We start from the raw sequence: 14,232 nt of genomic DNA, 5'->3' as shown, positions 1-14,232 counted from the left end.
TCTCTTTGCCCCAGCACGCTGCCTCCCTCCAATCCCATCCTCCTTCGCTCCCCAGCCCAAACTGCCGAGTTAACCAGCTGCGGCGCAACTGCCCAGAGGAGCCCAAGCGTCGAGGGTGAGTGGGGAAAAAATCCTTACGCCTGAATTTGCAGAAGTGGCTCGCGATGGGAGAAGCCTGGATGTTGGGGGAAGGGGGGATTTGAGAGGCTAGGAAGGGGGGGATGTGCTGGGCACCCACCCTGGGACAATGAGGCCCTTTTGGAAGAGTCTTTCATTGGGCCCCCAAAATCACTAGCCACTTTTGGCCACGGACGCCCCGTTCTAGGTGCCAGGAAAGGCCATTCTATCGTGGCACAAGGAAAGGTCATGCAAAAGCCAAACCTGGCTGGCCAGTGCACTGGGGGTGACTTTTCTGAATGGCTCCTAATTGCACAGCCCAGGGCTGGAGCTGTTCACTGCAGATGTTCTTGGCATTAGTTTTATTCTCAGGAAATTTTGTTAATAAAAGTAGGAGCTAAAAGAAATTAAAGGAAACTGTCCCCTCCCCCACCCCCACCCCCAAGACAAGATGTGTTCTGGAGGGGGGCTGGGAAGGGGAATTAGCCGGCCTGTTTCCATGTTCTCTCCCCTCTCCCTGGAGCAGGATTTGCCCTCCTGAGCTCACACATTCTCGGCTCTGCTCTGGGCCCGGGCCAGCGCAGTAAAGCTGCCAAGCATCTCAGCCCTGGCTCTGCTTCCAACTGAAAAAGCAAAACAGAAGAAACGGATCATGTTGGAGATGGGGCAGGTAGGTCGCTTCGTGCTGCATGAGCCAAAGGCAGGCCAGCCGGGGGGGTTATGGCGCTAGCCGAATCCTCCTCTTCAGCAATCTGATCCCCACAGAGCAGGTCAGATGAGGGCTCCGCTCTGCGTTTTTACAGATCACCAGGAGGAGTATGGAACTGATCTGGCTGCCTTTCTGAACTCTGCAAAACCTTCTGCGGTTTGAGCCTCTGGAAAACAATGGCATACCGTAATTTCTCAAAGAGACGCCCTGCCCTTTGAAAACTCCAGCCGTGCTGTCATTTGAGGTGGGCACACTTCCCTAAAAAGACCATCTAGGAGCACATTACCATATTTTCAGGAGGCTATGCTCCCCCCGGGTGAAACATTGCACCGTCTTTGTCACACACCAATTTCAACTTCCCCACGAAGGGTTTAATTTGGATGGAAAGGGCTGTTTTTGTTTGGAATGAAATGACCCGGGAATGTTACAGGCATGTTTTCTGAGGGTTAGCAGCTCTGCCCTGGGCAGGGACCGCTTGCCCTTGGATCAGTGATAAGCCTGGCAGCAAAATCTGGTTTTAATAATCAGCCAGCGTTTAGCTTGTTTAGAATGGCTTGATTAGATCATGTTCTCCTAGGGAGGCCATCGGAATGGGATCTTTTCTGTGGTTAATAAATCTCAGACGTTAAATGCTTAATAATCAAGGAGTGTCTTATTATTTTCAACTCTGTTTTTGGAGACGACTTTGGAAATAAAGGGCTGCATCCAGCCGTCGCCGCAGGATCAGGGCTTTTGCACCTTTTCATTAGGGTGAAGATTCGACGTGCCCGTCAGGGAGCCTGGGGCCGTACTTGGGCCTCCTTGGCCGTGGTGCTAGCTGAGGTAGCTTCATGCATCACACTTCTGATGGCACGGCAGACACACCCTTAGAGATCTCAGCGTGCTTTGCAAAGCACCCGTAAGCAGCATCAGACTCACCAATGTTCAAACACCGGGTGTTCAAAATTCATAGGTCAGCTCCCTCCCAAAATAATCATGAGATTGTCTTAAAAAATCTTGAGATGTTTCCAAAGGTTCTCTTTGTTTGCCTTCTGGACCTGAGCCTTCGGGGTCACATTTTCCAGCTTTTCTCTGCAACCAGGAGGGCTAGAAACTTGTCTTTGAGACGAAAGCTGAGATTGCCCCATAACTCAGGATCCTGGAGCTCTGGCTCTCAGTACAACACCAAACACCACGAGGCTCACAATAAAATCGTGAGAGTTGGCAGCGCTGTTATGTGGCGCATCCGGCACGCACAGGTTAAGTGGCTTATCCAGTGTCAGAGCACGGACAGGAAATAATACAATAGAACAGCTCCGATTTTCTGGAGATGCTTTCGAAGTACGTAAGAACTTATTCAACTCCAAAGCCACCCGCTACCCTTATCCTGACATATTCTTTACTCCATTTCCTGCTTCCACACACAGTGGTTTAACAACTCAGCCAAATTCCTCTATCTTTGGGGTTTACACAGTAAACACAAAGAGACCGGCACAATGAATGAGCACTCCCCATTCTTCTCCACTTTTCTCCTTCCCAGCAGGCGAGCTGCCGCTCATTTCTTATATCAATGACTTGTGGTTTGGCCGGGGAAAGTGATTCTCCTCTCAAGAAGGCTCGACTTCATTTCCAGGACTGATTTCCTCTTTGCCTGTGTCACTAGGGTACCATGTAAAAGGTAACATTGCCAACAGACAGACGGGATGTTAATGTCGGTCTCTCTTTATGGTGCGACAGCTCAAGGCATCGGCCTTCTTGCGAACGTTGTTGGGACAGAGAGGGTGCAGGAGACGCCCACTGGAATGAACAGGAGCGTGTCTGACAACAGGCAGGATCTTGCCCTTCATTTCACAGACCCGTAACAGTCGAAAATTTCTTCCTAAGAGCAGCTGTCCAGTGAGCAGCTCCTGACGAGAAGAGCAGCGGGGCAGCTAAGGCTCAGAGTCGGACCGTGGCCTGGCAGAAATTGGTTTGACCTGGAGGGGGAGGGAGGTTGAGAGTCTTTTTAAACTAGGCAATTGTCACTGGCTTTAGGGGACAAACCGTGTCAAACAGGCTGAGCGCCGGCCGCACCCATCCGAATGAATTGAAAAGTAGGGGTCCAGCGGCTCAACACGTCGGAGCCAGAGTCACGTCAGCTCACACACTGACGCTGTCTCACACACGCACACGCACAGAGTCTGTTTCTCACCCATGTATCACACTCAGGTATCAGACAGGTGTTTACTGTTAGCACAGGATATTGCATAACCTTGTGATTTCCAACCAGCCAGATACATCACACACACACACACACACACACACCCCTGCCGCTATGTGGTAGCTCGCTGTTCAAGCTGGGGTCCTGGAGACCTTTGGAGACACTCGGGGGGCCATTATCGGATCTGGTTTTAATCTTGGGAGAGAGGACGCACCAATCCTCCGGGTGGGAGTGGAACTTCGTGATCCTCCCCCCACACCCTCAGCGTCAGTATTTTCCATTGGAGACTTTGCTGCTGCTATTTCCCTTTGTATCAGAGCCTGAAATAGGGTCTAAGGTACTGCGTGTCTCAGAGCCGGGCTGGAGTCCGATAAACCTGAGCGATCTGAGCCCAGAGCCAGTGGTGCCGGTCTGCGTACGGCCCCAGAGACCATCTGCAGCAGGAAGAAAGCTCATCGAAGCCGAGGCTGTATTGCACCTGGATTCAATTGCTTTGTACTGAATTTGGCCCAGCCCTGTATTTATTCCCTGACTTTGGAGTCGTTCGCTTGCAGGCCTCCGTGTCCGTGATGCTGTTTGGAAAGAGCATCCGCCGGTCCGCGTATGACTCCTGTGCCGATTGCTAAGTGCTGGCTACAGTGATCGGAGTCAAAGATTTCTCCCCTGCGGGGGGGCCTTAGCCAGCATTTGGGCACCGGACCTTTCGTGCACCAAGCAAGAGTCGTTCCCTGAGAGTACGGAGCTGCCATAACACTTGCCGATGGCTGGGGTGGCTCTGACATGAACTCCTGGGTCTGCGTAGCCCCTAAGGCCGATCAGGTCTGGACTCTAAGGTCCTGGCTCAGGCCTCATATGGCCCATTCGCCTCCAGGCAGTGGCAGCGATAGCCCCAAAATTGAGGGGATGGACTAGAAACCCCCTTGGACATTGCCTGTGTGGGTTTGATTCCTTCTGACAACAAGCTCCTAGAACCCCTTTGTGGGGAGGGCAGCTAGGCCTCAGGAGACCTGTGTTCAGTCCCAGCTCTGCCCCAGATTCCTTATGTGATCCAAGCCCCTGTTCCCCATCCGCAACCAGGGCCTAACCCGTCACTCCCCCACAGGCATGTTGTGATGCTAAAATCCCAGCGTGCTCCTGAGAGCCAGCTCAGGGCCTAGAGAGAAGGGGGAGACGCTCTGAGATGGTTTCCCTCTTTGCGGGGGATAAATCCCCTTGCTGACATTTCAACACAACATGGCAGAGAAGAGGTGAAGTCACGTGTGGTTTTTGTTTTAATTCGGCTGGTTGAGAAAGCATATAGGATTTCATATAACGTACAAATCATATAATAGAAAATCACAGCTTAGAGGCCCCAGCTGACACCCCAGCACCCACAGGATTAGTTGTGTAGGGTTTGTTTGTCATTTGCTTTTTGCAGCGATGTAAAGATAAAGTACATTTAAGAGAAACACATTAAATAACCGTGACAATTAAATAGAGCAATTACTGGTTGTCTTTCTGACAATCTAAAGCTTCAAGTTTACTGGGTAAAGAAGCAATAGCCTCTACACAGAGAGGGTTCTCCGAGCGAGGCACCGACGGATCCGTCAGAAGAGCAAACGATAAAAAAGCACACGGGTGCAGAAACCGACGAGATTAGCTGGCCTTAGCCTCATAAATGAGCATGTGTAAATACAGCATGAAACTAAAGAGAGATGCGATACAACGGGCAAGTCCTTTATGCCAGGGTGCTTTCTAATGAACAAAAAACGTAATGCCCTCACAAGATGCCTTTTTTCCAAAGAGACCAGTTTTTAGGCCAGGCTGCCATTAAATGGGAAAGTCTGTTGCTTTTTATAAGGTGCTCGCCCTCTCCTCATGAAACCAGCTAGGAAAGTCTTTTCTTAATCTGGGTCTGGAAAGTGTCCTGGGTGTGTCCAGAGGGAATACATGAGGCCAGGCGTGGCTGGTCCATCCCGGCTGCGCTCCCGAGTGTGCTAAGCACATCTAGCAAGGATGCACCTGCTATGAAGCTAACTGTACCAGGTGTGTGCAGGCAGAAGACACCTGCTGTGAGGCTGAGTGTATCAGCTCAGTCCACGGAGGAGTCACCCGCTGCGCTGCTGAGTGTGCTGTCCCATAGAAGGTTCCTGACCGGCCTGCAGCCCAGCCGGGCACTCGGAGGATCACCAGGAAAGGGGGGGAAGGAAAGGATGGCAGGTGAAACCCAGCAGAATCCCCCCACATGCTGGAAGTGGAAAAGTGAGAGATTTAGCCCTTGTGCAATCGAGTGGTCCTGTGACACCCAGAGGGTGGCCTTCCCCCGCAGTGCAGAAGGCCTGCCCAAGCTCTAAGCAGCACGTACGTCCCACTGGAGACCTGCGTGGTGCAGAGGCCTGGTGCTGGCCATCTGCCTGGGGCTGAATTTCACCTCTGGAACGTGGCTAGCAATAATGCAGCGGGGAAGGTAGCTCCCGAGCCTTGTGATCTCAGCAGCACAGACCCCTTTGTGTCTGGAGCCAAGGGAATCCAAGCTGAGCCAACGGGAAACTCTGGAATGTGATGGGAAGAGAGGGCTGACTGTTATGGGCAGATAGGATAAGGGCTGAGTTACAGGAACCTCCTGGAAAATACACCCTCCACTCTCCCCGTCCCTCCTGGAAGCAGCCAAGGTGCTGAACACAAAGGCAGCCTGAGTCTGTCCTCATTTCAGTGCTGGTTTCATGGTGTGCTAGCAAGACCAGGTCAGCCCATGGTGGCTGGCCCCGGGGATCGGCTACACCCCATAGTCCATTGTGTGCTGCTGATCAGAATTTTCCAGGGTCAGGGTCTCGCTTTTCACCCGGGGTTTGCTTGAGTGAGCCTTGAGCAAGGGGTTGGATGAAGGGCCGCGCGGGCCCCTGCTGGTCCCCACTCGAGGGCTACCCAAGCAAAGTGGCTCAGTTTAGAATTCAAGGCTGCCAGCACCCCAAACTCCTGCAGGTTCTACAAGTTCGGCCTCTTCTGTGGCCACCAGCAGCCAGGGCTCAGAGGCCAATGAACCAGGCACAACAGATGCTTTCCCCGAGCCACCTGCCATGCTGCAGGAGTAAGAGCCTAATGGTGCCAGGAAGGGCAGCAGCCTGACCTCAGAAACGCTGCCGAAGGCAGGGCCCTTCCTACATCACTGTTCTGACCACAGCCAACAAGTGAAATAAGCGAGTGTTGACTCCTGGCCTGAACTCGCCCCTGATTTCTGGTGCGAGGTGGAACTCGGGGATGAAGGTTTGTGTTTGGAATCCGGTGCAGCCTGAAGGGGGTGGTGGGGAAAAGCCATAGGCTGGCTGAAGGGAGAGATTCATTCTGCTCTGGAAGGGGGGAGGGGGGAGCATGTTTACTTAATGACCCGCCCCCCACATACACAATAACACACACTCAGCCAGCCCAGCTCCATTCACAAACACGCACCTTCACACACGTTCCTCTTCTGGCCACCTGAGGAGCCCTGCTTAACTCCCTGGCTGCCCTCTCCTTTCTGGGGTGCAACAGACGGCCTCTTTCTCCAGGGCTAGGCTGGGAAACCCCCCCAGGCTGAGCTAATCATTATGTGACGGTGGGTGAGCGGAAAGGTGAGAGCTGACAAAGAAACAGAATAATAAATTCTGGGTCTGATACCCCCCCACCACAACCACAGACACACACTGCACCTCATCTATAACCCGTGCAAAATGAGTGTGAAACGCGCTCACTTTGGGGAACATTTCACACGCCTGTCAATGACTTCACAATGAGGGAGGTGGGGGTGGGTCAGGCCCTGGGGTTTGGCTTGTTCTACCTCCGTAGAGCTCTTTTTAAATGTTTCTTTGCCCCACCCTGGAAGCTGACCAAATTCAAAACCCACCACCTGAAGGGTGTGTGCAGTGGGGTGGTGCAATGGGGGAGGGGTTGTGTATGTGCGCTGTTTACACTGCATGTCATTGTTACACAAACAGGGGGAAAGCCAAACAACAAACTGAAATACAGAGCCCAGTTCAAGGTCCTTGCCTGCTAATCCAAGCTCTCCGTGGGATTGGTCCTGGCTACCTGAGAGATCCCCCCCACCCCCCACCCCCTCGACCGTGAACTTCTACGGTAGCTGTATTCCATGGGAACAATGAAACGTCCAGCGAAGACCAGGAAGCTCTAAGCCAGGACCTGAGCTGGCGCTTAGACTACGGAACTCACTGCCACAGGAGATAAGATACCGCACCTCATGACGCTCACAGCTAAACCCAGCGCCCTCTCTCCCCCCAACCCTGTAATAGCTCCCCATTCACAGCAGAACTTGCACTTTCCTACAGATAATCCTCACTTTTAAAAAACCTAGACCACTTCTTGATTGCAAGCGAGGAGGAAAAATCTCACTGTTATTCAGAGCGAGGCCAGGCCTGGATTTTCCATTTCATGGGAAATTCCGTGACTCTGGCATTTTTGCTGTTCTGCAATAGAGCCAAACCCAACCAAACCAAAAATTAAACGTCCCATGCAACAAAATTCCGAAAAAATTTAATTCTGGGTTGATCAAAATGATTCGTTTTGATAAATTCGAAAGAGTTTGTTCTGCTCTCGCCCATTCCAGCTCATTTTTAAATATAATCCCCCGGAATTTCCTTTGGAAAAGTCGTTTTGAAATTAAAAATCAAAAAGTCGAAGCGGTCCGTTTGGAATCTGTCAAAATGGAACATTTCGACATGATAAGAATGCTTCGCAATGAAATTTAGCTGAAATCCACCCATTTCTGAACCATTTACATTTAGCCCAAAAGGACATTTTTTGTTGGAAACCCACGTCAATGACAAATTTCTGGTACTGTTGGCTTTACTTCTGGTGGGGTGGCCGCTGCAGATACCACAATGAGGGGCACCAACGTAAGAGCCCAGAGAGCTGGACCCAACCAGCCCTTGAGGAAGAGGAGAAGCTGTGAGAGTATCCACAAGGCTGCGAATGCAGCTGTACCTCAAGCCACGGAGCTCCACGCAGCCACAGCGAGGCGGGCTAGATGGGAAGGGATCTGCAGGGCAGAATAGGCTGAAAGCCCCTGGCTCTAACCTTTTCCACGAAGCTGGGCTCCCACTAAGAGCTGCCGCCTTCGTGCTCCTCCAGCACTCGCTCCAGTAAGCTGCTGTCCCCGGCTGGAGCCCGGGTGGAAGGGGGTGAGCAAGCTGTCAGGTTTTGCTTGGATTTGTGCTGTCAGGGGCCTTGTCTGCCTGGGCTTCTGCCTCCTGCAGCCTGTTGTGTTTTCCAGTGGAAAACAAACCAGGCCTGGACCTCACCGACCGCCCAGAAACAACGAGCCTATCTGATCCGCCCCTGGCTTCCACAGGGACGTGCCCTGAAACCCCAGAGCTCCAGCAGGGAGTGGGGCCCGCTCACAGGCTCCCCGTCACCGGTCATTGGCAGAGATCGCCACAGGCAGGGAGCCCAGGTCAGACATTTCAGGCCCTGTACACGACTCTCCGGACAGGGAGAGCCTGTCTCCAAATGCACCCTCTGCCTGCCTAGATACACCCTGGAACCCGCACCCCCAGCCGGAGCCCTCACCCCCTCCTCCACCCCAACTCCCTGCCCCAGCCCAGAGCTCCCTCCCGCACTCTCCACCCTCCATTTCTGGCCCCACCCCGGACCCTGCACGCCCCTCCCGCACCCCAACCTCCTGCCCCAGCCCAATGAAAGTGAGTGAGGGTAGGGGAGGGCGAGCCACCGAGGGAGGGGGAATGGCGTGAGCGGGGCCAGGGCCTCAGGGAAGGGGCGGGACGGGTGTCCGGTTTTGTGCAACTAGAAAGTTGGCAACCCTCGACACAACACACGTCGCCTGGCCGTTAGAGGGGGCGGGAGAGCTCCAGGGGGGCCGATCCCCACCACCCACTGTCCAGCTGCTCCTGCAAACCAGGGCTTTGCAGGGGAAACTTTGCCTTAGCTCTGCAATAAGAAGGAAGGTCCTATTGTGGGGGGGCGACAGCGTTCCTGGGCTGTGCTGAGAAATAACCCTGCGACTCCCCCCACCCCGTACGTTCTCATGGCTGCCTGCAGTGGCTCCGCCGTGAGGCTGAGCGTGGGGGCCTCGCTGTATGTGGGGGGGCCAGCTCCACGCAGCCCAAAACCAGGCGGCCGGCCTCAAAACATGGCGAGGCTGGCTTAAAAAAAGGGAGATCTAAAAGCGATTGGTTTGGGTCTCGTTTTATTTGTCTTCTGGGTTTGCAGCCTTTCGGGTGCCCCTGGGTCAGCGTTCAGGCTTCCCCCTGCAGCCAGCAGGGCGAGAAATGTCCCGCTTGTTAAAGGCCCGCCAGAGTTCTCCCCGAATTGCATGACTGCGGGGACTCTGAGAGGCAGATCTCGTGGGGCTCACAGCAAGTGCGAGCGACGAGCCAGGAAAAGCTGTAGCGGGATCTTGTGTCCTTTGCTACCTGCCTCCCTCAGACCTTCTCAGACGTCTCCTGTCACCCACCCTGTATGCTCCCACCCACACGTATGTCACTGACACAGATACACGCTGCCCTGTGTGTCAACAGGACACATCAACACAATCTAGGAACCCGGGCACATCACAACAAGGGGGCCTCTCCTGGCTCACCCCCCCAATCACCCACACATGAACTGTCTGGTGGGCAGCCCATTGGTACTCCTCTTGGGGAGGGCTGGCAATCCCCTCCTCCCTAGACAGGCAGGTGTGGCAGCAAGGTCCCCCCCTCCCCAGTACTTACCTGACCTGCCGGGGTGTATCTGTTTGGGGCGAAGGGGAACCGGCCCACTGCACGCATCTCTTTCTGCCATACAGAGTCCTCTGCTGGGTGGGGTTGGCAGGGCCCCCAGAGTGGCAGGGCCTGGAGTTAACACCCCATTGAAATGAGCGGAGCAGGCCCCCCTCTCCGAGCTCTTGTTTCAGGCTGTCTGAAGACTCAGGAAGATCTCACTGCATCCGTAAGTAGCACTTGGGTCATATCATTGCGCGTTTCTCTGCCATCATGAGGGTTAGCAACTTACTTCTTCTTCTGCCAAATGAAAGCGGAGATTCGGATGCAATGACATGGCTCCCAGTGCTGGGGCCCTAGATACAAGCCTGTAGTCCCCACGCCTTAATCTGGCAGGCACAGGAGAAGGCATGGGAATGCAGGGAAATCCTAGCACACCATATGGTGAAACCACATTGAAAAAATGGGGGCAGTAGCGGGTAGGGCTGCGAATCCAACAGTCCTGCAGCCACCCTGAGCAGGGCCATGACCCGGCGTCTAATATAAGGCAGATACTTCGCGGCAGCACTGAGGCGACCCTGGGGGCCTGTGTCTGTTGCTCTCCGTCATCGGACTTTGGCAAAGTGATCGAGAAAGAGCCTCTCCTTCCCTCTGGCTGCTGCAGCACATCCCCGCGCCTGCCCCGGAGACAGCCCCAGGGCCAGCAAAGCCACAAATCCACGAAGCCCCCGCTGGCTGGGGCAAGCGAGAGCAAAGTGGGAAGTTGTGCGGGGTGGGGGGGGGTCACACCGGGAGGCTGGCCGGGGGCCGGAGAGGCTGAGGGGTAACATACCCCTGAGTGTGACGTCCCTACAGTTACTCGTTGCTAGTGGTCATGTTGGCCTGGAGGCCTAGCCCCACCCCCCTTTCAGCCAGGGCGGCCCCTGTCCATGCACAGAGCCCAGGGTAGAATTGCAGTGTTGGAATCAAGGGGCCCGCGGGCGGGGGGTGCAGGGCAGAGCGGCTCTGAGGTGCAGGGGGCGCGAGGGCATGAGCACATCTTGGCATCCCCCGAACCCAGCGAGGTTTGTTTGTGGTCGTGTCCCCTTCCTTTCCACTCAGAAACAGCACCAAAGGGTTGGCTCGGCCCCGGCCGGTCGCCAAGGAAATCTCCCTGTCCCCCGTTTACCACCGAGTCACTCTCGCACGCCGTCCACAGACTGGTGGCAATCCAGGTCGCCCTTCAGCTCCGGGCTTCCCGACAGCTTGATGCCAGTTTTCCGGTCCACGCACCAACACTTCCCACGCTGCCCGTCCAGGGCTGGGTGACACTGCGGATGGGACAGGAGGCTCTGGTTAGTCCGTGCTGCGCTGGCAGAGGGGCACGTCCGGCCCTGCCCTGGCAGAGGGGCACGTCCGGCCCTGCCCTGGCAGAGGGGCACGTCCGGCCCTGCCCTGGCAGAGGGGCACGTCCGGCCCTGCCCTGGCAGAGGGGCACGTCCGGCCCTGCCCTGTGAGCATGGGGAGCAGAATCCAGCAATACAGCCAGGGCCATTCTCTACTTTCTGGACACGATGGGCTCAGGACAGCGTCCATTGACTTCAGCAGGCTCCCCATGAACCCGACAGACAGCACAGCACTAGACTGTACCTTGCTGGCCCAGGCCCCATAGTCCCACTGGCTTCAAGGAGGGACTAGAACCCGCGCCAGGGGACGTGCTGGGCAGAGCCACTGCGGGCCTGAGGCAGAAGTGATGCTGAAGGGAGGAGGTGCCCGTTCGGGCTAGTGGCGAATGGGTGAACTGGCCCAGGCGGGTCAAACGCCTCCCACCATGTGGGTGCTCCCAGTGGTTCTTTGCCCAGCTTTTGGCCCTTCCGGGCCAGGATCCCAAAGCACCCTCTGGCGATGATTAATTCATAGCCTGGCAAACCCTCTGCGAGGCAGGGGAGCGGGCACCGGGTCCCCTTTGGAGATGGGAAGACCGGGACCCGTGGAGGCGAAGGCTGTTTTCAGTGGTCATCCCCACTAAGTTTGGGGGCCCGACTTGAGACCCCTGGGGCCTGGCTTTCCAAGGGGCCAAAAACAATGAGCTGCGGATGCTGAACACCCCAAATTAGGGGCTGTAGCTTGGTCCTCGGTCACCCAGTTGGGCTAGAACCCAAGAGTCCAGATTCTCATGCCTGTGGGTCAGCCACAGCCTTAGCTATACAATGGGTGTGTGCCCCTCTCCGGCTGCCCTTGTCCCCGACACCCAGGCTGGGGATGCTGCTGGCAATGGGGGCGCAGGCCGTACCTGTTTGGGGTGGAAGTTCCCATTGCGATCACAGTTCGGGATGGGGATGATGTACAAGTCCTCGTGGGTGCGGGTCTGGGATGCGGCCAGCCTCTCCAGTGCTCGGTGCAGCTCGCTCTGGCACGACCCCTGGGCCTGCACAGAAAGCATTGATCGGAGCCCAGCTCAGGGGAGGAAGAAGACCCCCTCCCTCATTCCGCCTGTACAGGCTGGAGGCATCCTCTCCCCTCAATGGCCAGATACCCACCAAGTGGCAGTGAGCTTCCTCTCTGGAGGAGGGGATTCCCTGGAGGAGGGGATGGCTGCAAACTCCACCCCCCCTCGGCATGAGAGTAAAATCCCCCCTGGGTGTTTGGAGAGCCCCACTCCCTGCTTTAGCCCCTGTAATGCCTGGGGACCAAGGGGGACATTGCTCATTTCCCCTTGGTCGGGGTCGGTGTTGGGGGAGCGTGCCCAGCCCGCCCCCAGTGGGGAATTTCCTTTTCTGGGGCGCAGTGAGCAGTGAAAAGCTAGTCCCCGGGTTAACAGGACGGTGCAGCCCTGGCAAACCAAAGCTACCCCATGCTGGCTGCTTGCACGACAGACCTGCCCACTGGTCCCCGCTCTGCAGCCCCAAACCCCAGTCACTTGCTGGGCACTGAGAGGCCCCAGGGGGTGAGGGGTGAAGGGAGTGGATCACAGGCCCGCGCAGCAGCTGCCCCCAAGCCAAAGGGAGTGGGCTGCCAGGGGAGAGGAAGGGGCATCTCACTATCTGCCTCGTCTCCTCCCGATGATGCGAGTTCCCGTTGCTCCTCATCTTCACGCCGCTGTTCACCCGGTCGCGGGTTTTTGCCTGCTGCTTCAGGAGACATTTCCTGTCCTGGATGCTACACGGGCTGAAGCTGTTGTTGGGGTGGTCGATCTCCTCCTTATCTGCAAAATCGGAAAGTCAGGGAGAGACGGGAGCTGTGATTCGGGCCGGCTGGGGCAGGAGCCTCGCGGAGCGATATCCAGGAACTGGAGACAGCGCTGCCCCTCGTCAGCTCCCCCTCCCTGCACATCCCTGCCCCCGCCCTGCATGGAGGCATCAGGTAAGTTGGGCGATGGCCCTGGTGCAAAGCTGCAGGGAGTTTGTTACAGGATTGACTCAGCACGTGGCTCCCAGGTGCACTTAATATGCTTTGCACAGGCCCCCGGGCGCATAGATAGCGAGGACAGGGCGGCTGCTCAGATTCTCCCCGAATGCCCCAGCCCTGCAGCATGAGAGCCCCACGGTGCTGAGCCGCACCCACCGCAGCGCTGCTGGGGCCGCGTAACCTGTCAGGGAAGCCTGGGCCAAGCCTGGTTCGGTGGAGCTTGCTCCTGTCTGCGGTTCTGCACCGGCAGCTAGTGGTGACCCCTGTGAAACGAAGCCCCAGGCCAGCTCCAAGTGAAGCCTTTGCTACAGACACCCCCATTCGCGTGTTGGTCCCACTCGACGAATGCCCCCATCGAAAACCTCACCCCCGGGAAGTGCCCCAGCAGAGCCCCAGGCTGGAGGAGTCCCGGGGATTCAGCAAAGCCCTGACGTACAGGGGTCACGGACGTCAGCGCCGGGCTGGACCAACCTTCCCACCTCCTGTTGGGGGTGAGGCGTGGCCAGACTGGAAGCGTTGCTCCAGCCCCCCGGCACGCTGCCTTCACCGGGGTCACACGCGCAGGGTCAAAGCAGGACAGAATAACACGAGACTTTAACTCAGATCGTTACATGGGGCTGTGACTGGCGATTCCCTCTTCCCCGCTAGGTGAAGGCCCAGCCCGTTAAACCAAGCCCTAATACCGCGCGTTAACGGGGATAGAGAAGCCGGCAGCGTGAGCTGCTTTCCCAGCCGCCTACAGACACTAGCGTGGAGCTGGGCTGGCTCCTCATTCACCGGCCAAGACGAGGGATTTGTCCAGTTCCACCAAACCAACGTTTCTTGCCTAAATGTCACCCAGCCGCTTCATAAGTTCAGAAACCTCGGGTGCTTTTCATGGCACTTCAGGCATTTCCCCCTCACCTTTCTGACTAGTCTCACTGATCTGTACTAAATTCGGGCCAGGTGTGGACAGACTCAGGAAGAAGAGTCTAAACAGACAAAGAGTCCGGAGAAAGCCCGGATCCTTCTCCCCATTTCATAGACAGGGGAACTGAGGCACAACGAGATTACGGACACACCCAAGGCCATACGTTGAAACAACAGCACAGCTGGGACTAGAACTGAGGTCTCTTGAGTTCCCGAGCAGGGCCACAGCGCTCGATGGCACGTAG

General features: G+C 56.1%; 1 protein-coding gene across 2 annotated transcripts in view; it reads right to left on the bottom strand.

Annotated features, from left to right (window-relative positions):
• Positions 1-4,258: 4,258 nt before the first annotated feature.
• The window catches only part of IGFBP4 (insulin like growth factor binding protein 4), a 35,367-nt gene continuing 25,393 nt past the window's right edge, over positions 4,259-14,232 (bottom strand). Inside the window, exons 2-5 of one of the 2 annotated variants that reach the window (XM_043536876.1) lie at positions 12,712-12,875; positions 11,964-12,098; positions 10,860-11,001; positions 4,259-9,991 (exon numbers count right to left, since the gene is read on the bottom strand). In XM_043536876.1, the coding sequence (XP_043392811.1) occupies positions 10,867-11,001; positions 11,964-12,098; positions 12,712-12,875 (434 nt within the window). In that variant the 3' untranslated portion in view covers positions 4,259-9,991; positions 10,860-10,866. Of the gene's footprint in view, positions 11,002-11,963; positions 12,099-12,711; positions 12,876-14,232 lie in introns of both variants that reach the window. The other variant, XM_007061976.4, reaches the window with a different exon arrangement.

This window comes from Chelonia mydas, chromosome 27 (assembly GCF_015237465.2).
Source record: "Chelonia mydas isolate rCheMyd1 chromosome 27, rCheMyd1.pri.v2, whole genome shotgun sequence".
In the NCBI taxonomy this organism is placed as follows: domain Eukaryota; kingdom Metazoa; phylum Chordata; order Testudines; family Cheloniidae; genus Chelonia; species Chelonia mydas.
The sequence above is the reverse complement of the archived record's forward strand: the minus strand, read 5'-3'. Positions and strand labels throughout refer to the sequence as shown.